The following is a 19,355-nucleotide window of genomic DNA, read 5'->3' as shown; positions in this document are numbered from 1 at the left end:
GTCTGGGGCCAGAAGATAGCACGGCGGTGGGGCATTTGCCCTGCAAGCGGCCTAGCCGTAACCGGGAGGGACCCAGTTCGATTCCTGGCATCCCCTCAGCCCCTGGCCTGCCAGGGGCGATTTCTGAGTGCAGAGCCAGGAGTAACCCCAGAGCGCCCAAAACCCAATAAATAAATAAATAAATAAAGTAAACAAAAAGGGGGTCTTTTTTTTTTTTAGGGGGTGCCAAGTCCTGGGGTGGGGTGGGGGGCTTTCACGCGCCGGCTGGCTCGCCTGGCTTTGCATTTCCCGCCTCCCGCTGGGGCCAGCCGTGCAAATCTGCAACCTCCCTCTGCAACCTCCAACCCCCTCCTCCATCTCTACGTCCTCCTCCTCCTCCTCCTCCTCCTCCTCCTCCTCCTCCTCCTCCTCCTCCTCCTCCTCCCCCCGCTCCTTCTGCCCCAGCCAGCCCCCAAGATGCGCCCACCGCCGCCTGGCCAAACTCCGCGTTCCCAAAGTCACTAGGGCTGCGCGGCGGGCGCTCAGCTCCACTCCCGGGCCGGCGGCGCCTGCGTGCCAGAGGCGCACTCGTGACCCAACAACAAAACGGCGAGGCCGGGGTGCTAGCGGCGCCCGGTGCCTCGCCTCGCCTCGCCTTCCCCTGCCCGGGGCGCCTGCTCCGCCTCCCCGCACCTCCCCGGGTCAGGGCCCTCCCTCCTCAAGCCTCTCCAACCTCACCCCTGCACGCCTCGCCCCTCCACCCCTCACCCCTGCAACCCCCCTCCACCCCTCACCCCTGCACCTCCCCACTCGTCACCCCTCCCCCGGCCGGCGCTCACCCGGGCTCCCCCTGCGCGATCGGCAACAATGTTTACGTTCCGGGGATTATGACGTCGGCGCCTCCTCCCCCCACCCCTGCTGAAAATGGTTCCCTAGGACTTTGCAAGCGGATCTGCCGCTGCCGGGCTCCAAGTGTCGGGGCCCAACTTTGCAGCTCGCTCTCGCTCGCTCGCTCGCTCGCTCGCTCGCTCTCGGCGTGGGCTGGCTGGCTCTTGGGCTGGCTCCCTGGCTTGACCCCCCCCCGTTTGTTTTCTTTGCAATTGCCTCCTCTCTCTTTCTCTCTCTCTCTCTCTCTCTCTCCCCCCCCTTCCCTTCCGCCAACATGCAGGGGGCAGGAGTGTTGACAATTAATTGGTGAACTCTCCTAAAAAAATGGAGGCAGAGAAAGACTCTGGAAGAAGATTGGTGTGTAGCTTTTTTTTTTTTTTATTTTGGTACCCCCCCCCAAATCTGTATTTGGTCTAAAGATAGGCTTTTTATTTTTTATTTTTTTGCTGGTTTCTTGCTCTTTTATATTTTTTACTGGCCTTTTTCTAGTTGCTTTATATATTTTTTTTATTTTTATTTATTTATATTTTTTTTGCTAAGAGGACCGGGGAAAAAATGATAATAAATTGCATGCCCAAAGGCAAAAGGAAGCGAGCAAGCCGCTTAGTTCTTTCTCCAGTCCCTTCTTAGGGACGGACTCCAGAGACTCAGACACTGAAGTGGGGAGGTGGACAGCCGTGGAGTTAGGGGGGTGCTGGAGCGGGCTTTTGGGGGGCTCTGTCGCCCGGAACGTGCTGTTGGGGTTTGCTGCGGGGCCGGGCGCTGGAGGGAGGAGAGGAGGAGGCGGAGGCGGAGGCGGCGGCTGGGGATGCGGGGAGTGGCGGGGGAGTCTCCTTGGGCAGCGAGTGTGCGTGCGCGCGCGCTCGTGGGGCGATGAGGGAACTGCTGGTGCGTTTTGGGGGGGCTCGGTGGTGGGACGTCCGGACGCTTGGCCCCCAGCTCCACCCGGGGGTCCCCCACCTTCTTGCCCTCGTGGGCGGGTGGGGGTCTCCGCGCTTGCATTTCGGCTACGGAGCGACTCCCAGGCTGGCCCGGCCCCGGGCTCCTGCTTCTGGGCGCAGGCGAGCCGGGTGGGCGCTTCCCGTCCCTCCCCGGCGGTTCCTCGGGGCCTACAGCTTGCAGATGATGCCCTGGAGCCGGTGCTCCGAGCCCCCTTGGCGGGTTACATAACCCGGGCTCCCCGGGTGGGTTGGGGTCTCCCAGATGGCCCCCACCCCAGATGCATGGCCTGGGAAGAAAAACAGGACAGGAGTGACCCTCCGGGGTGCAGGCACCCTCACCCACTTACCCTGCCCCATGCATGCATGCATCCTGATTTTCAGCATCTTGCTTGGACTTTTTTATTTATTTTTTTGCACCCAAGTTGTTCGGGGGAGCATTTGGGGAAGGGGGTGCAGGAGGCTCGCGGTGTTTTGCACCTGTCGGAGCTGAGATCTGCTGAGGGGAGGCCTCCCCCAATAACTGCGCGCCCCGGGGTCCTCGCAGCGCCCGATCGACCGCCAGAGGTACGACGAGAACGAGGACTTGTCGGACGTGGAGGAGATCGTCTGCGTCCGGGGCTTCAGCCTGGAGGAGAAGCTGCGCAGCCAGCTGTACCAGGGGGACTTCGTGCACGCCATGGAGGGCAAAGGTGAGGTGCGCCCTCCCCGTGCCCTCGCACCCCTGCAGCCCCTGCACCCCTGCGCGCTGGGACCGGGCGCACGTGGGTGGCGGTTGGTTGGTGGTGGCTGGGTTCGTATTTCGCGCCCGAGTCCCCCATTCCAGGGGATCTGGTGACGAAACGAGGCCGAGCACTGGGGGTGGGGTGGGGTGGCGAGGGAGGAGGGCAGCGGGAACTGGGGGAGCCGGGCGGGGGCCTAGACCTGGCTGGCTGGCTGGCACGCACCTCCAGCCCCCCGGGTGGGCGGTGCTGGGGGTCTGCAGACGGAGGGGCCTAGGGACTGACTGATGGACCAGCGGGCGGCGGCATGGATGGATGGACAGAGGCGGTTGGGTTGCTAGCGGCTCGCCCTGCTCCTTGCTTGCACGGTGGATGTGCAGCCAGCAGGAGCCGTGGGATGCGGCACCCTCGGGACCCAGGCCTCCCAACTCCCTTGTCTTTTGGGGGCTCTGTCAGGAGGGGCCTCCAGTGCCCCAGAGCCTGAGCCTCAGAGCTTCAGGGCTTCTGAACCCCATCACCCCCTTCTGTACTTCCCCTTTGGAGCAGGGGCTGGGTGATAATTGTTTGCGTCCCCCCCTCCCCCGTTCACCAATTAGCTTCAGAGTTCAAGTGAAGATATGTGTGTGAGGGAGGGGTTAAGACACCCCTAAAATTAAGGATGAGATTTGTGGTTCCTGACCGTTTGAATAGCAGATTTGTGGCACCCTCTGGGGGATGGGGTGTCCTCCCAGAAACCCTGAGAGATCTGTCTCCCTCTATCAAGTGAGGAGCAGAAGTTGGAGAAACTTCCCAGATTGGGGAGGAACTCCTCAGCCTGAGACTTGCAGGACCCAAAGTGGTCCTCGAACGTGGGTTGGAGACTCCTTGGTATGTGGAGGGCTTTGGAGGTGCCCTGTCTCCCCATATGGTCTGCCCTTCCTGTGCCTTCCTGCCTGCGGTCTGTCCATTCCCTTTCCCCCTCAGGGAATTGAATTTCCATTTGATTTATCCCCTTTCTGTGCTCCCCCACCAGGTTCCGCCTGAGTGCCTGGGACTCTGGCGTGAGCCCCTGGAAGACACAGCCCGCCTTTGCATGTTTGAAGTTTCTTTTCTGTGCCCACTGCTTCCTGGGGCGCTGGGCTGCAGTGACTGGGAGTATGGGCCCTGTTTGGGGGGGGGGGGGGCATGGTGGGGAAGGGAGGAAGCAATTTCTTCCAGGTTTTCAGGGCTTGTCTCCACCGTGTTCGGATTTCCTTAGCACCAATGGGATTTTAATTTCCTCTCCTTTCTTCCCTCTGTTTACCGAGTGCTTGGGTAGAAAACAATTTGAGGACTTTCCCAAAGCTTTTCCTCAGGCCTGTGTGCAAGAGGAAGTTAAAAGTGACCCAGGTGGTAGGGGAGGATGGCAGCCTCCCACATCTGTGAAGAGTCCCCCTCAATCTGCAGGCCTGGTTACTTTCAAAGGAGAAGGGGGTTGCTGGGGTTTCCATCCTCCATTGAGCTCTGGCCCCAAAGTCTAGGGAGGAGCTGAGAAAGGGGCCTGAGCTGGATTCAAATAGAAGCTTCTTAAACTTCGGTGCCTCTAAGTCCTTAGGAATCCCCATTCATTGGGAGCCCCTGGGGGTGGGAGCTGCCCATGAGGGGAGGTCGGGCTCCAGGTTTTGTTCTGGCCTCCTCCCCCCACACTGCCCTGTGAACTGGGCAGGGCCTCCAGTGGCCCGAGACCCAAATGCTTCTGTCTCCCAGCCCTTCCGATGAGGAAGGGGTCTGGGGGGCGGGGTAAGTGTGGTGGGGGGCTGTGAGAGTGAGGATTTATTTATCTCAGCCATCACCATTTAGGGATATGGTCGGGTCACACCCCTTGTTTTGGGGGACTTGTGTCTCATTCTCCAGGACTTGCCTCACAGATTGGGGGGGGGGTCCTATGCCAGACATCAAAAGACTACCCTGTGGCCTTTCTCTGGGCCTCCTCTGCACACCAGCAGCCCTCTCGCTCCCCTCCCTGTGGAAGCAAGTTGTGATGGCTGCGGCAGAATTTCCTTGGAAGACAACAAAGCTGTGCCCAGTCCCCCACTTATTTTGGCACCAGATACACAGTTTCCAGGGAAACCGACTTTCCCCCTCGACAGCCCCCTCCCCTTCCCCTTGCAGAATATTACAATCAGATCTTCCCCTGCTCGGTTTCAGTGAGAACCTCCTCTCCCAGCCCCGTGCCTCACAGGTGGCCTTCCTCCATCTCCTCTTTGGATGTCTTTTCTGTCCCCGATCTCCCCACGAGCGCCCTGCCCTGCCTGTGCAGGCCATGGGCTGTCCTGACCCGTGGGGGCATGCCGGGAATGACTGAGTAGGCAGAGGCACCCAGAGTTGGCATGGCTGTGCTTGGGCTTTGCCTAATCTCTTCTTCCCCTGGCATTTTCCAGAAGGTTCTGCTTAAGAGCAGGTGCCCTCATCTTGTTTTTTATCCGTGCCCCTTCCTTCCATCATCATCTAGGCACACACACCCCCGCCCCAAGAACAAGCGGGTCGTGCATGTACTCCTTCACCATTTGTCTGAAAGTTGTTTTTTCGTTCCAGATTTCAATTATGAATACGTACAGCGAGAAGCTCTCAGGGTCCCCCTGATATTTCGAGAAAAGGATGGACTAGGGATTAAGTAAGTCTCTGAATCGCATTGTTTCCCCCCTTTCCCATTGCCCTCCTTAGCAGAGCTTATAGTGGGGTGAGGGACGCACAAACTACCCCTCTCTGCTCGAGGAGGGATTTCCAGCTGGCTCTTGGAAAGAAGCTGGGCCAGAGGGAGGGGTTCCTTGGATAATATTTCCCCCAGTTCCCTTGGTGAGCTTCTAAAGATAATCACTTACTTTCCTTCCTCCGAACCCCAAAGACAGAGGCAGGCTTGGCCTGAGGTAGGAGGGGATTGGCTGCTCACCATTGCAGAGGTGGGGCACCAGGTCCCATTTTTCACTCAGTGGTGGGTACTGAACCCTTTTCTGTAGCTGGCTTTCTGGGCTGAGTCCCTGTTTCCTCTGTGTATCTGTTTACACCCTCCTGGAGATCTGTCAGCTGGACTGGGGCTAGGTATGGAGGAGGGCTGGAAGAGCAGGTTTCCACCCCTCAGGCAGGGAGGAAGCTGAGAGTGTCATCCCAAGTTGCAACCTCTGCTGGCATCAGCTGCCAGGCCACCTCCAGAGCCTCAGTCTTAGAAGTGGAAAGGAACCTGCCCTGTTATCTTTTTTTTTTTTAATTTTATTGATTGATTGGTTGGTTTTTGGGCCACACCCGGTGGCGCTCAGCGTTTAGTCCTGGCTCTGCACTCAGAAATCACCCTTTACAGGCTTGGGGAGCCATATGGGATGCGGGGAATCAAACTGGGTCCCTCCCGGATCGGCCGCATGCAAGGCAAATGCCTACCATTGTGCTAACTCTCTGGCCCCTTAGTTGTCTTGAGTGTCAAGCCTGCAAACTCGTGAGATTGATCTGAAGTGTGTCTTTTTGTCCTTTGCACGCTGCGTGCACCCTGCATCCACATGCTCCTGGAGAGACTTAAGAACTGGAGCACAGGGCCCGGAGAGATAGCACAGCGGCGTTTGCCTTGCAAGCAGCCGATCCAGGACCAAAGGTGGTTGGTTCGAATCCCGGTGTCCCATATGGTCCCCCGTGCCTGCCAGGAGCTATTTCTGAGCAGACAGCCAGGAGTAACCCCTGAGCACCGCTGGGTGTGGCCCAAAAACCAAAAAAAAAAAAAAAAAAGAACTGGAGCACAGTTCATCTCCAGGACTGTCAGGAATGACCTCTGAGCATCTAGCTTGGAGCAGCCCCCAGAAAAGCCCCAAAATAAGGACCAAAACCAGGCCAGAGAGATAGCACAGGGTTGGTACAATGCCTTGTATTCAGCTGACTGTGGTTTGGTCTCTGGCATTATTCTCGTCACCCTGAGAGTGATAGCTGAGCACAGAGTCAGGAATCAACCCTGACACTGCAATGTGGTCCATCCCTCATAAAGAAAAACCAGGCGGAGAGATAGCACAGCGGCGTTTGCCTTGCAAGCAGCCGATCCAGGACCAAAGGTGGTTGGTTCGAATCCCGGTGTCCCATATGGTCCCCCGTGCCTGCCAGGAGCTATTTCTGAGCAGACAGCCAGGAGTAACCCCTGAGCACCGCCGGGTGTGACCCAAAAACCAAAAAAAAAGAAAAACCAGGGGCCGGAGAGATAGCACAGCGGTAGCGCAATAGCCTTGCAAGCGCTGACCCAGGACCAATGGTAGTTTGAATCCCGGCATCCCATATGATCCCCCGTGCCTGCCAGTAGTAACCCCTAAGCATCGCCGGGTGTGGCCCAAAATCCAAAAAAAAAAAAAAAAAAAGACAGACAAAAAAGAAAAACCAAAGAATTTCTTGTGGAGACTTTTTCTTTTTCTTTCCTTCTTTTGGTTTTGGGGCCATACCACTGATATTTAGGGCTGGCTCTGGAACTCATGATCGCTCCTGGTGGTGCTTGGGGAACCATTGAACCTGGATTGGCCGTGTGCACAGCAAGTGCCACCCCCACTGTACTTTGTATTTTTATTTTTGCTTTTGTGTTACACCCGGCAGCGCTCAGGGGTTACCCTTGGCTCTATGCTCAGAATTCGCTCCTGGCAGGCTCGGGGAACCATATGGGATGCCGGGATTCGAACCACCGTCCTTCTGCATCTAAGGCAAACACCTTACTGCTGTGCTATCTCTCCGGCCCCTGTACTTTGTATTTTTGATTTTGGTTTTTTTTTTCATGGGTCACACCTGGTGGCGTTCAGGGGTTACTCCTGGCTCTGCGCTCAGAAATTGCTCCTGGCAGGCTTGGGAGACTATATGGGATGCTGGGATTCGAACCACCATCCGTCCTGGATTAGCTGCGTTCAAGGCAAATGCCTTACCACTGTGCTATCTCTCCGGCCCCACACTGTACTTTGACTCCAGCCCTTGGAAAGTGTTTTCTGGGCAGAGAGAGAACACAATCCTTTCTTGGAGAGGCAGGTGCTCCTGCCTGGCACCATGTGTGCCACAGGCCTGTGGTGGTGTGACAGGGAGCTGGGTTAGCCTGTGGGGCTGAAGAAAGTACTCAAGTGTTTTGGGGATAACCCCTGAGGCACTAGCTGGTCTATCCCTTTCCCTTAGAGTTAGCTCATTTGGGGCTTCCAAGCCCTCTTGGAGAAGTCTCCTTCGTCCCCAAATCCCTCTCGAAAGCAGGGTTTATGCTGTTTGAGATTCTGGCTTCTCACCAGATGTCTGTATTCCCTTTCCCAGAATGCCTGATCCTGATTTCTCTGTCCGAGATGTCAAACTCCTGGTGGGTAAGTGATCTTCGTGGGCGACAGGCTGGGGAGAGTGGCACCCCTGCCTGGTTTGGGCCGGTCACTGCCTCTGAGTTCTAGGAGCAGGGGAGCAGGTGTCTTTCTGGAGACCAACTCAGACTGGGCTGCTGTAGCCAAAAGTGCCTGCTGGGATTCCTTTTTCTATGACTCCCGTACCCTCCCCTGCAGCTGGAGTCAGCAGTGCCACCCTGGGCTTGTGCAGGTCGCTGGGTGAACACATCATCCCAGCCACAAAGGGGCGACATTGCTTTTCCCCTTTCCTCTCCCCTAGTCCCAGACTGGCTCCAACACATTAAAGGCAGCATGTCCTATTTTCTGGGAAGTCACCTGACAGATTTCTCCTTTCCAGAAGTGTCTCTCAAGGAGCTCTTACCTGGCAGGCAAGTTCCGGGCTGAACGTGACAGCCTGGAGCCCAGCCCGCCCGGTTGGAGCCAATAAAAAAACAGTTGGAGAGAAAACATTTCTCTTCTGCAGGGCCTGAATACTGGAGAGATGGTGGTGGTGGTGGTGGTGATGGTGGTTGCTGGAGGGAACTGAATTTTGGAGAGTACTTTGGGGTGGAAATATAGACTTGAGTGAGAAAGAAGCAGGCTGTGGGAAAGAACATTCCAGGCTGAGGGAGGAGCATGGGCAAAGGCCAGGAGGTGGGCAGGAAAGGCAGCTGGTGAGGTGGAGCTCATGGAGCGGGTATTAGAATGGACTCTCATGGGCCTGTGTGTTTGACTCGTGTTATGGGGAGTGAAAGTGGTGTGAATTTTATTTTTCCCTGTCCCCTTCTCCCAGGTGGTGTGAATTTTGTGGTTGAGTGATTTTCTTGGGAAAGGGAATTAGAACTTGTTGGTTTTTTTGTTTGGTTGTTTGGTTTTTGGGCTACACCCGGTGACACTGAGGAGTTATTCCTGGCTCTGCTCAGAAATCGCTCCTGGGGCCAGACCATGACGCAGTGGTAGGGAGTTTGGCTTGCAAGCCGCTAACCTAGCGGCTAGGTTAAGACGCTAAGTGGCATCCCATATGGTCCCCCAAGCCAGGAGCGATTTCTGAGTGCATAGCCAGGAATAACCCCCTTAGCATCATCGGTTACACCTGGTGGTGCTCATGGCCTAACGCCAGCTGTGCTGGGGATTGAACCATGGTCTCCTGCTTATAAAGCATTTGCTTCAGGATGAGATAAAATTCACATTTGAGCCGATCCAGGACCAAAGGTGGTTGGTTCGAATCCCAGTGTCCCATATGGTCCCCCGTGCCTGCCAGGAGCTATTTCTGAGCTGGTAGGCAGGAGTAACCCCTGAGCACCGCTGGGTGTGGCCCAAAAACCAAAAAAAAAAAAAAAATCACATTTGATCATTTGTCAAAGTATAATACACGAGCTGGAGAGACAGTAATGGGGATTAGGCACTTAGCTTGTGCAGCAGCTGTGACAGTTTTCAGCATAGATGGTCCCCTAAGTACTACCAGCAGGCACTCCTGAACACTGAAAATAAAAGTGTCCCTCCGGGGCCAGAGAGATACCACGGCGGTAGGGCATTTGCCTTAGATGCAGAAGGATGGTAGTTTGAATCCGGCATCCCATATGGTCCCGCGAGCCTGCCAGGAGCGATTTCTGAGCATAGAGCCAGGAGTAACCCCTGAGTGCTGCCGGGTGTGACCCCAAAACCAAAAAAAAAGTGTCCCTAATCCAGTTTTCTCAAAATGCTTGGCAACTATCCAGTCTTAATTTCAGAACATTTCCTTTTGTTACTTCCCAAATAAACCCTGTGCCTCCCCAAAACAGAAATTGAGTGGAAGGATAGTATAGCAGGTAGGGTCGTAACCTTTCATACTGCTAACCCGGCACCTCATATTGTCCCCCTAAACCCTGCCAGGAGTGATCCCTAAGTGCAGATTCAGGAGTAAGCCCTGAGCATCTTTAGGGGTAGCAAAACCCCACAAACTAATTTCCCTTCTCTCAGCTCCTCCTGCCGGCCTCTGATTGAGTCTTTGCCTACCTGTCTTTGCTTGTTTAACTGTTTGAGGGAAGTGGAGTTATACTATGGGACCTTTGGGGTTCAGCTTCCATTGTCAGTGCTTCGCTCCTCTTTTGCAGCGAAATCTGGCCCCTGCACAGACTGTGTCTTGTTTATGGTTTACCAGCTGCTCACACTTGCGCTGTTTTTCGGCTGTTGTGACGCCAACGTAGAGAGACAGGCCTGTTTTTCGGGTGGTCGCACATCGCCCTGTTCCTCACCCTGGAGGGGAATTGCTGGGTCAGACGCTGACAGCGGGTCTCCCTCAGGAGCAGCTGGCTCCTTTCCGTTCTCATTAGCAGTGCAGGCGGCTCCAGCTTCCCGCCAACACTTGTTATCATCTGTCTTTTGCTGAAAGCCATCCTCGCGGGTGTGAAGTGCTCTGATCCCCATTTTGTGAGAGCCGAGTGGAGGCTGCGTGGCAGCTGAGGACAGTGGGCCAGTTGGTGTGCCAAGAGATCCTGCCTGAATAATGGGCCCAGACATATGTCAACAGCTCGGTGGAAGGCAGAGATGATTGGCTCTTACATCGCCAGCAGCACATCGTCCAGCAGCCCTGCCGGTGTAGCCACTCCTCCAAAAGTGGGGTTCTAGAACTGCTGAAGGAAGCGAGGGAGGCCGGCAGTGGTGGGAGTTGAGACTCTGCCCTCCTTGGGGCAGCCTTGTCTTTGCAGTTGGACAGTCGTACACTGAGGCCTTAATTGCTAGTTTGAAGGAGATGTAGTTTAATAATAGTGTAGAGTATTTGGTTTGCAAGTGTGAAGTCCTGGGTTCTAGCCCCACCATGATAACAAAAAAGCCACCACTTTCAGGTAGCTGCAGCGCCTTTGCACTGCTAGTTTGTGTGGGGTAAGCTACTTACTTGTCTCTGCACCAGATCTCATAAGCAAAAGCGTGCTAATATAAGATTGTACTCTTTGTTTGTTTTTGGGTCATACCCAGCGGCGCTCAGGGGTTACTTCTGGCCCGGCGCTCAGAAATCACTCCTGTCAGGCATGTGGGATATCAGGATTTGAACTACCATTCATCCTGGATCCGCCTCGTACAAGGCAAACACCCTACCGCTGTGCTATCTCTCTGGCCCAAGATCGTACTTCAAAAATATCTATCAGCTGAGGCAGGAGTGGTAGCACAGCAGTAGGGTGTTTGCCTTGCATGCTGCCAACCTGGACGGACCCCAGTTCAATCCCCGGAATCCTGTATGGTCCCTTGAACCTGTCAGGAGTGATTTCTGAGTGTAGCGTCGGGCTGGCGAGGTGGCACTAGAGGTAAGGTGTCTGCCTTGCAAGCGCTAGCCAAGGATCAGGACTGCTGTTCGATTCCCTGGCGTCCCATATGGTCCCCCCAAGCCAGGGGCAATTTCTGAGCACTTAGCCAGGAGTAACCCCTGAGCATCAAATGGGTATGGCCCGGAATAAAAAAAACGAGTAACCTTTGAGTGCCACCGGGTGTGACCCAGAAACCAAAATAAATAAATAAAGTAAAATAAAAACAATAAAAATGTCTATTAGAGATGGGCCTGGATCAATAGTACAATGGTAAGGCACTTGCTTTGCATGTAGCTGACTTAGATTTGATACCCAGCATCCCATATGGTTCCCGGAGCATCACCAGGAGTGATTCCTGAGCACTGCTGAGTTTATCCCCCACCCCAAATGGGATTACTCTTAGCTTTGTGCTCAGGAATTAACTTCTAACCATTCTCAGGGGACCATATGGGGTGCTGGGGATCAAACTCGGTTGGCCACATGGCAGGCAAGTCCCTATTTCACTGTATTATTTGTTCTACCTCCAGAATATAAATTGTCTTTTGAGGTCTTGTTAGTCGGTTCCATCTCATGTTATTTTGCCTTAAGTACATGAAGTCCTATTGGTTATTTCTCATTCTTAGAAATAACAAAACTGAGCTCCGTGACTTGTCCCCTCACCAGGTAGCTTTTGTGTGAAAGAGCAGAGATTTGTGCCTTTAAAAAGTTCACAAAGTTGGGGCTGGGAAGGTGCGCTAGAGGTAAGGTGTCTACATTGCAAGCGCTAGCATAGGCCGGACCGCGGTTCGATTCCCCGGCGTCCCATATGGTCCCCCCAAGCCAGGGGCGATTTCTGAGCGCATAGCCAGGAGTAACCCCTGAGTGTCAAACGGGTGTGGCCCAAAAAAAAAAAAAAAAAAAGTTCACAAAGGCAAAGACGGAGTGGCGGTGCAAGCGGTAGGGTGTCCGCCTTATACACGCCAACCTAGGACGCACTGCAGTTCGATCCCTGGCATCCCATATGTCCCCCAAGCCAAGAGCAATTTCTGAGTGCATAGCCAGAAGTAACCCCTGAGCATCACTGGGTATGACCCAAAAAGAAAAAAAAAAAAATTAAAAATAGTGTCTCTGGAAGACAGATGAGATATTCTCAAGAAGCAGAATTTAGAAACAGAGTCTAGAAACCAAAGGATGGTGGAGAAGATTCAGAACTCTGATGTGGACTGGGTGTCCTCGGTCTGAAGAGCAGACTCGGGCATTTGGGATGAGGGCTTGCATAAGCCTTGATCAGCCTTGAAGGTACCTTGCACCTAAGCCCCATCTCACTCCAACCTGTGACTGGGTAACTGATGTAGCCTTCAGAGCAAGGGTTCCAGGGGCTGTTAGCATAGTGGTTAAGGCATTTGTCTTGCATGCTGCTGACCCAGGTTCAAACCTCAGCATCCCATATGGTCCTTTTTTTGGGGGGGGGCACACCCAGCAGTGCTCAGGGGTTACTCCTGGCTATCTGCTCAGAAATAGCTCCTGGCAGGCATGGGGGACCATATGGGACACCGGGATTCGAACCAACCACCTTTGGTCCTGGATTGGCTGCTTGCGAGGCAAATACCGCTGTGCTATCTCTCCGGGCCCCCATATGGTCCTTTGAGGCTGCTAGGAGTGATTTCTTTCTTTTTTGGGGGATGGGGTGGGGTTTGGACCACACCTAGTGGCACTCAGGGGTTACTCCTGGCTATGTGCCCAGAAATCACTCTCGGCTTGGGGGACCATATGGGATGCTGAGGGATCGAACCGTGCTCCATCCTAGTGCAAGGCAAATGCCCTGCTGCCTACACCAACGCTCCAGCCCAGGAGTGATTTCTTTTTTTTTTTTTTTTTTGGTTTTTGGGCCACACCCGGCGGTGCTCAGGGGTTACTCCTGGCTGTCTGCTCAGAAATAGCTCCTGGCAGGCACAGGGGACCATATGGGACACCGGGATTCAAATCAACCACCTGAGGTCCTGGATTGGCTGCTTGCAAGGCAAACACTGCTGTGCTATCTCTCCGGGCCCCAGAGTTCACATTCTGTGTTGGTCAGTGTGGCTTCCATCTCTAATATTTGTGAGGGCCTGGCCTCTTTCTTTTGTGGACACTGAGATCTGGGCTACTGGATCCTGCCTTCTTGGACCACTAGAACCAGAGCCTGCTCTGAGGGGTACAAAGTTTGTCACCTCGCTTAGTCTCAACGCCTCTGCCACGCTCACAGTGAGGGCCACTAAGAAGTCAGGCGAAAAGTCAGTTCTGGCCTTGGAAGGGGCCTGGTGATCATCTCAGCCAGAGATTGCTCAGTCTGGGTCTGAATTCTGAGCCCCCATTTTTCTTTTACTGTTGTTTCTTTTTAATTTTGTTTCTTTTGGGGGGTATAAGGGTCTACCTAGCAGTGCGCAGGAGGCCTGGGGGGATTCTAAACTCTCCTGGCAGTCCAGAGCAAGGATATCCAGCTCTCAGCTGTTGGGGAGCCACTGGTACTTGTGTAGATACCTCCAGAGCTGCACCTAGAGGTGCTCAGGTGGCCATGCATTTGCCAGGCTTTGAACTGGGATGATCTGTATGCAAAGCAAACACTGTCATCCTCTTACTGTCTCTCCAGCTGTAAACAAGATTATTTTATTAAATGTTTTGAAATTGAGTGACACTGGTATGTGTGTGTGTGGTGTGCTCGTGCATGTGTGTGTGTGCTTGACCAAACCCGAAAACCCAAAGCTTCAGCAGGCCAGGCACAGGCATTTGTAGGTGTTTGAGCAGTCAAATACTGTTCCCGGATATGTTGCCTTACCACACCAATCGCCAAAGTCCCAGTCACCCACCACTGGGCCACCTTTTGCTCCCACTCCATTTCCCTCTGGCCACTCTAGTTCTGTACTCAGATCCCAAAGGATGGTTGGTTTTTTTTTTTGGGGGGGTTATACCCTTTGGCACTCAGTGATTACTCTTGGCTCTGCACTCAAGAATCACCCCAAGCTGGGACCGGAAAGATAGCTTGGAGTTAGGGCATTTGCCTTGCATGCAGGACGGTGGTTCAAATCCTGCATCCATATGGTTGGAGCGTAGAGGCAGAAGTAACCCCTGAGCACTGCCGAGTGACCCAAAAATCAAAAAATAAAAAGAAATAATCACCCCGAGCATGCTTGGGAAACATATAGGATGCCAGGGATTAAACGAGGTCCATCCTGGGTCAGCCCCGTGCAAGGCACACACCCAAGGCAAACGCGCTATTGCTCCGGCCCAGGATGGTTGGTTTTTGCTTTAGAGTCAATTGCTAGCGCAGGGATCACTCCTGGGGGTGCATGAGGAACAATAGTGGTGCCAAGGATCGAACCAGGTTGGGCCATATTCTAGGTAAATGCCCTGCCCACTGTACTCTTTTCGCCCCTACCCCCAAGGATTGTTTGGATTGGATTTACTCTTTTTTATATATAAGTATGTGATTACACATGTTTGTCTTCTTCCTCCTCCTCACATTTTGCTTAGCATAATAATCCCCTCCTGATCCATCTCTGTTGCAAATGGCAAAAGTATTTTTTTTTTTTTTTGGTTTTTGCGCCACACCCGGCAGTGCTCAGGGGTTACTCCTGGCTGTCTGCTCAGAAATAGCTCCTGGCTGGCACGGGGGACCATATGGGACACCGGGATTCGAACCAACCACCTTTGGTCCTGGATCGGCTGCTTGCAAGGCAAATGCCACTGTGCTATCTCTCTGGGCCCTCAAAAGTATTTTTTAAATTTTTTGGCAATACCTGGTGATGCTCAGGGGTAATTTTTTTGTTTTTGTTTTTGGCTCACACCTGGCAGTGCTCAGGGGTTACTCCTGGCTCTATGCTCAGAAATCGCTCCTGGCAGGCTCCAGGGACCATATGGGATGCTGGGATTCGAACCACTGTCCTTCTGCATCCAAGGCAAAAGCCTTACGGCTGTGCTCTCTCTGGCCCCTCAGGGCTAACTTTTCTCTCTGCACTCAGAAATTAATCCTAATGCTCTTGGGGGGACCACGTGGGATGCCAGGGATCAAAACCTGGTCAGCCTTGTGGAAAGCAAGGACCCTACCACTGGACTACCACTCCAACCCCCTAGATCACATTTTTTTTTTTAGTAGATTCACTCATCTCTCTGCTTGTCACTGAGTTGTTTTCAGATCTGGGCTATTGTCATTATTACCACCATGAACATAGGGGTAGTATCTGTGTCTTCTGGACTTCTGGACTGGGGTTCATGGGGTTCATGTTGTCTTTATATTGATACTTAGGGTTAGAATTGTTTGTTTTTGTTTATTCGTTTTTGTTTTTGTTTTTTGGGGGACCACACCCGGTGACGCTCAGAAATCGCCCCTGGCGTGGGGGACCATATGGGACACTGGGGGATCGAATTGCAGTCTGTCCTAGGCTAGCTGGCAAGGCAGATGCCTTACTGCTTGTGCCACTGCTCTAGCCCCAGAATTGCTGAATTAGATGGTAGTTTTGTTTGTTTATATTTCTCCTGGCTTGGGGGCTACACCCAGCGCTAATTAGGGGCTTCTCCTGGCATGGTGCTCAAGGACATTCCTAGCTAAATGCTTGGATGACTAGCAGCACTGTGGCTGGAACCCAGACCTCTTGCATGTGCAAAGCTTGCACTTGGCCTGCCCGAGCTCTGTCTGAGGCACAGGATGCTTTTCCCTCACGCCTCCACTGTGCTTTTTGATAGAGACTATACTCATAGGTGTAAGGTTAGATATTTTATTGTGGTTTAGGTTAGCATTTCTGATTGATAGTGATGATGAGAGCATTTTTCATTTTCTGTCTGTCTTTGGAGAAGTGTCTAATGAGCTTTCTTCAGTTGTTTGATGGGGTTGTAGTTCTTTTGTTGGGTTTCATGAATATTTTTTTAAAATGGATTATGATTTTGAGGCCACATTTGGTGGTGCTTAGGAGCTCGTTCTAGCTGTCCTTGAGAGACCATGTAGTGCTGGAAATCAAACCCTATTGGTAGAGGTCTTTGGATTGGTTCTCATATTGCCTTCTAAATAGATGTCTCTCCATTGGTTCCTTTGGTTTTCCTGTTAAAAAGATGTTTCCCCACTGCCTCCTCATCTGGCTAACCCCTCTCCCCTTGGGGGTGGGCTTTGTTTTTCCCAACAAACCCTTTTGGATTTTGGAGGTCTGGAGGAGAAGCTGCCATCTTGGTGCCACGTGGTAGAGTGACTGGCTTGTGTGTGAACAGCTTGTGGTGTGAGTTTCTGGCCTGCTATTCCTTGCCAACTGTGTGTGGATTATTTCCTGCATCAGAATTGCTGCTGGATCTGCATCTCTTGTCCTACCTGGACTTGGGGCATGGGGATTCCTCTCCCTCTCTGGGGATTGTGGAACACACAACCCAACATTTTACAAAACCCAAGGCTTCCATGAGCCATGTCCTGTATTTATCTAAAATTTAAAATATCGAATCACAGGGCCGGGTAGGTGGCGCTGGAGGTAAGGTGTCTGCCTTGCAAGCGCTAGCCAAGGAAGGACCGCGGTTCGATCCCCCGGCGTCCCATATGGTCCCCCCAAGCCAGGGGCGATTTCTGAGCACATAGCCAGGAGTAACCCCTGAGCGTCAAACGGGTGTGGCCCAAAAACCAAAAAAAAAAAAAAAAAAAAAAATATCGAATCACCATGAAAAACATACTCTTGAGGGTTTTTTTTTTAATAATTTTATTGCGGCCAATGTGAATTACAAGTCCTTTACAGTTATATTTAAGGTACATAGTGTAATGAATTAGGGCCATTTCCACCACCAGTGTTGTCTTCCCTCCACCCCTGGTCCCAGCGTGCATCACATACCACCCCCCTTACCATATGAACTGCTGGTGTAACAGGTCCCTTTTTCTATAGCTTGTTGTAGATTGGGTTATTTTGATTCTGTTGTCATTGACAGACTCTGAATTTTATGATTTTTTTCCTGTTATTAACCTTTTGTTGAATGTACCATGGGTAAATTTTAAAAAAAGTAGAATTAAAAAAATTTTTTTTGTGGTTTTTGGGTCACACTTGACAGTGCTCAGAGGTTATTCCTGGCTCCAGGCTCAGAAATTGCTCCTGGCAGGCACGGGGGACCATATGGGATGCCGGGATTTGAACCGATGACCTTCTGCATGAAAGGCAAATGCCTTACCTCCATGCTATCTCTCCGGCCCCAAATTTAAAATTTCTTAGTGATGATTTCTTTTTCTCTTTGGAAATTTTTAATATGCTGAAATGCCCTTTATGTGAGTGTTAATTTTTTGTTGTTGGTTTCGTTTCTTCTCTTGCCAATGGAGTTATACTTCTAAAGACATTACTGAGTTCAAGATAGAAGAGTTTATTACTTTACTTTCTCTCTCTTTTGTAAAGCTGTGCTTAGGGGACCATATAGAATGCCGAGGATTGAACCTAGGTTGGCTGGATCCCAGACAAGTGCCCTATCTACTGTATTTTAGCTCTAATCCGAGGCCACGTGGTTCAGTGCTCGGGTGCTCAGGAGGCCAACAGTTCAGCATCTGGTCATATTCCCAGGAGCAGGTGCCAGAGATCAAACTCCGTGCTCCAAACTTGGGTGCATGTGCCCCAGTCCTTTGAGTCATCTCCCAGCCCCTATTAGCTACACTGCTTATATTTTAGGGTCCCAGGAGGTTGGTCTGATGGGATGGGGGCTGAGATGTCACTGGCTCTGACCTGGACCTTAGTTCAGCAGCATCATGACAGATGGTCGTTTTGATAGCTCTTTCTAAAGGGCCCTCAGGCCAGCTCCAGACAGACCATCACTTTTGTCCTGGTGTTGCTGTTGGGGAAACTGATGATCTGAGAAGTCAGAAACACACACACACCCCAAGGCCCAGCAGGCAGGCTTTTGAGCCCACAAAGCAGATTATCCTGCTGGGATGACAGGCACTGAGCTCAGGGTCTTAAAGTACTGACCTGACAGACAGCCTGTGGGCTGTTGGTCACTCATGCTCTCCCATCTGTCTGCCAGCAAACTCCCTTCACAGGTGTCTCAGCACAGTTAGGGAGTAGCAGACAGCCAAAGGGGACCTTAGGCCTTTCAGGGACTTTGCTTTTTCTCTCTACTCAAACTGTAGCTACTCTGCCTGGTGGGCTTGTAGAAACACTCCTGCAGGAACCCCGAGCACCTGCCAGAGCCAGGCCAGAATTCCAGCAAAGCTCAGCGCTGCCCCCTGGTGGTCCTGCACTTCCGGTGCAAAACAAAGCTGCTGACTAATAGATGGGTGGAAAGGGGAGCCAGTTAGTCCCTTGAGGCTGGGAATTACTTTTCAGCCTTGCTGGGTCATCAAAATTCAGTGCAGTACCCGGCACAGGGTGAGGGGTGTTAGGGTAGAGGGGGTAAAAAATAATCTGAAATTGAGGCCTGGGGAGATAGTACAGGAGGCAAGGTATACTATCATCCCATGAGTTCTGAGCATAGAACCAAACTCTTGTGCTTTTGTTTTTGTTCTGGGGCCACACCCAGCAGAGCTCAGGGGATACTCCTGGCTCTGCCCTAAGAAATCGGTCCTGGCTCGGGACCATATTGGGATGCCGGGATCGAACCCATGTTTATTCTGGGTGAACTGTGTGCAAGGCAAATGCCCTATTGCTGTCCTACCACTCCTGGCCCCTAGAACCAGACAATTTTGTTCAGTAAAGTTTGTGCTCAGTAGCTCTTGAGCACTATTGGATGTGGCCCCAAAACTAAACAAAATTCCAATCAGTGAATTCCAAAGTGAAGCCTGCTTTGCAGAGTAATTGGACGGTATTGCCATCAAAAGAAAGGGGAGAGGGGCTGGGGAGATAGCATGGAGGTAAGGTGTTCGCCTTGCATGCAGAAGGACGGTGGTTCAAATCCCATGTGGCATCCCATATGGTGCCCCAAGCTTGCTAGGAGCGATTTCTGAGCGTAGAGCCAAGAGGAACCCATGAGCACTGCCGGGTGTGACACAAAACCAAAAAAAAAAAAAAAAGGCAAAGAGTGTGTGGATGTGGAGGGGGCATTGGAGGTCAGATCCAGGGCCTTATGCATTTGAAGGAGGTGCTCTGAGGCACAACCTGTGCCCCTCCCCCTCAGGGGGCATATCCTGTGGCACTCAGGCCTTACTCCTGGTTCTGTGCTCAGGGATTTATTTCTGGACAATATGTGGTGCCAAGGCAGGAGGTGATAGTCTTTCATCATTCAATAGGACTGGGCAGCTGCTATGGAGTCTGTCTGCTTCCTCTTTCT

General features: G+C 52.5%; 1 protein-coding gene across 2 annotated transcripts in view; it reads left to right on the top strand.

Annotated features, from left to right (window-relative positions):
* Positions 1–1,134: 1,134 nt before the first annotated feature.
* KDM2B (lysine demethylase 2B) overlaps positions 1,135–19,355 on the top strand; it is a 100,726-nt gene continuing 82,505 nt past the window's right edge. For both annotated transcript variants that reach the window (XM_049788896.1, XM_049788895.1), the window contains exons 1-4: positions 1,135–1,224; positions 2,353–2,497; positions 5,081–5,159; positions 7,790–7,836. In XM_049788896.1, the coding sequence (XP_049644853.1) occupies positions 1,192–1,224; positions 2,353–2,497; positions 5,081–5,159; positions 7,790–7,836 (304 nt within the window). In that variant the 5' untranslated portion in view covers positions 1,135–1,191. The remainder of the gene's footprint in view (positions 1,225–2,352; positions 2,498–5,080; positions 5,160–7,789; positions 7,837–19,355) is intronic.

This window comes from Suncus etruscus, chromosome 15 (assembly GCF_024139225.1).
Source record: "Suncus etruscus isolate mSunEtr1 chromosome 15, mSunEtr1.pri.cur, whole genome shotgun sequence".
NCBI lineage: Eukaryota > Metazoa > Chordata > Mammalia > Eulipotyphla > Soricidae > Suncus > Suncus etruscus.
This window is presented reverse-complemented; position numbering and strand designations above follow the sequence as displayed.